Raw genomic sequence first — 1,571 nt, forward strand, 5'->3', positions numbered from 1 at the left:
TTTAGATTTTTAAAATGTTCTTTACTCAACGAGAGACAAACTCGAACTGATACTCACTGCAGAAACGGCACCCTATTTATACATTTCACGCGTCATCCCCACTACCGCAATCGATGTAAGGAGAACGATCGTAGCGTCACTTCTCCTGCGTGAAATACTATAAATAGAACGCGCGTTCGGTGCTTAGTTATTCATTTTGTGTTCGACTCTCGCTGAGCAAGCATCAAAGTAAAAAGAAGAAGCAATGGCCCGTACAAAGCAAACCGCTCGTAAATCAACTGGTGGAAAGGCACCACGTAAGCAGTTGGCAACCAAAGCCGCTCGTAAAAGCGCTCCAGCCACCGGAGGCGTGAAGAAGCCACATCGTTATCGTCCAGGAACAGTCGCTCTTCGTGAAATCCGTCGTTACCAAAAATCAACTGAATTGTTGATCCGCAAATTGCCGTTCCAACGGTTGGTTCGTGAAATCGCTCAAGATTTCAAGACCGATTTGCGTTTCCAGAGCTCAGCTGTTCTCGCTTTGCAAGAAGCCAGCGAAGCCTACTTGGTTGGTTTATTCGAAGACACCAACTTGTGCGCTATTCACGCAAAACGTGTCACAATCATGCCAAAAGACATCCAATTGGCCCGTCGTATCCGTGGTGAACGTGCTTAAATTACAAATCCACCAATTTTTAACAAAAATCGGCCCTTTTCAGGGCCAACAATTTATATTTTATAAAGAATAATTTAAACAAAATCTCGCATTCATTTTCAGCATTCGAATATAAGAAAACATATCTCATATAAAAAAAATATGTCAACATATCTAGTTGTGTAAATAAGATATTTTTTTGATTGGAACTAATAAATTATATTTTTAGGCAATTATTTTCATGTCATGTTGGATTGTGCTGCAAACAGCGTTTTATTTCTTGATATTCTAATGAAAAATAGAAACTTCATTTTCTATTCTTATTCAATTGGCTTGACAATTAAATAAAATCATGTGGTTTTTTATTTTCTAAACAATAAATAGTTTTTTCAATTTTTTGTCATGTAGTGAATGCAAAGTATTAAATATTTATTTTATTCATTAATAAAGTAAACGTAATTCTATCTTTGTTGAAGATTTCTTTTTCACAATGCTCTTGAACGAACTTATAGATGAAAACTATTTACTATTATTTTTCTATTCAGAGATGCGTTCAAATACTTACCTTTCTATGACAATTTTTTTTCTCATTTTTGTTCGTAAGATTGATTTAAATAGATATTTTTCACCAACGGAGTTGAAAATATTTTTGAAAAATAAGAAATAAAATGTTTTGATTTTTTTCAATTCTTTATAAGTTATTTATTTGGTGGCCCTGAAAAGGGCCGTTTTTTTGTTCTGAATTCGAAGCAGCTTATTTTGAGCTTGTGTACTTGGTGACGGCTTTGGTACCTTCACTGACGGCGTGCTTGGCCAATTCTCCTGGCAACAAGAGACGAACGGCAGTTTGGATTTCGCGACTGGTGATGGTCGACCGTTTGTTGTAGTGTGACAAACGGGACGATTCAGCTGCGATACGTTCGAAGATGTCATTGAC

At 36.5% G+C, this 1,571-nt stretch overlaps 1 protein-coding gene across 1 annotated transcript; it reads left to right on the top strand.

Moving 5' to 3' along the window:
- The first annotated feature begins 181 nt into the window (after positions 1-181).
- On the top strand, positions 182-707 carry LOC116338990 (histone H3). Its single transcript, XM_031764590.1, has one exon. It carries the CDS (start codon positions 245-247, stop codon positions 653-655), a length of 411 nt encoding a protein of 136 aa, XP_031620450.1. The 5' UTR covers positions 182-244; the 3' UTR covers positions 656-707.
- Positions 708-1,571: the final 864 nt, after the last annotated feature.

The sequence above is a fragment of the Contarinia nasturtii genome, unplaced genomic scaffold, assembly GCF_009176525.2.
Source record: "Contarinia nasturtii isolate CC-2019 unplaced genomic scaffold, AAFC_CNas_1.1 Cnas_scaffold_477, whole genome shotgun sequence".
NCBI lineage: Eukaryota > Metazoa > Arthropoda > Insecta > Diptera > Cecidomyiidae > Contarinia > Contarinia nasturtii.

What these genes read in the sequence shown, in the direction of transcription:
- LOC116338990 (XM_031764590.1), top strand. Translation starts at nt 245, where the DNA reads ATGGCCCGTACAAAGCAAACCGCTCGTAAATCAACTGGTGGAAAGGCA.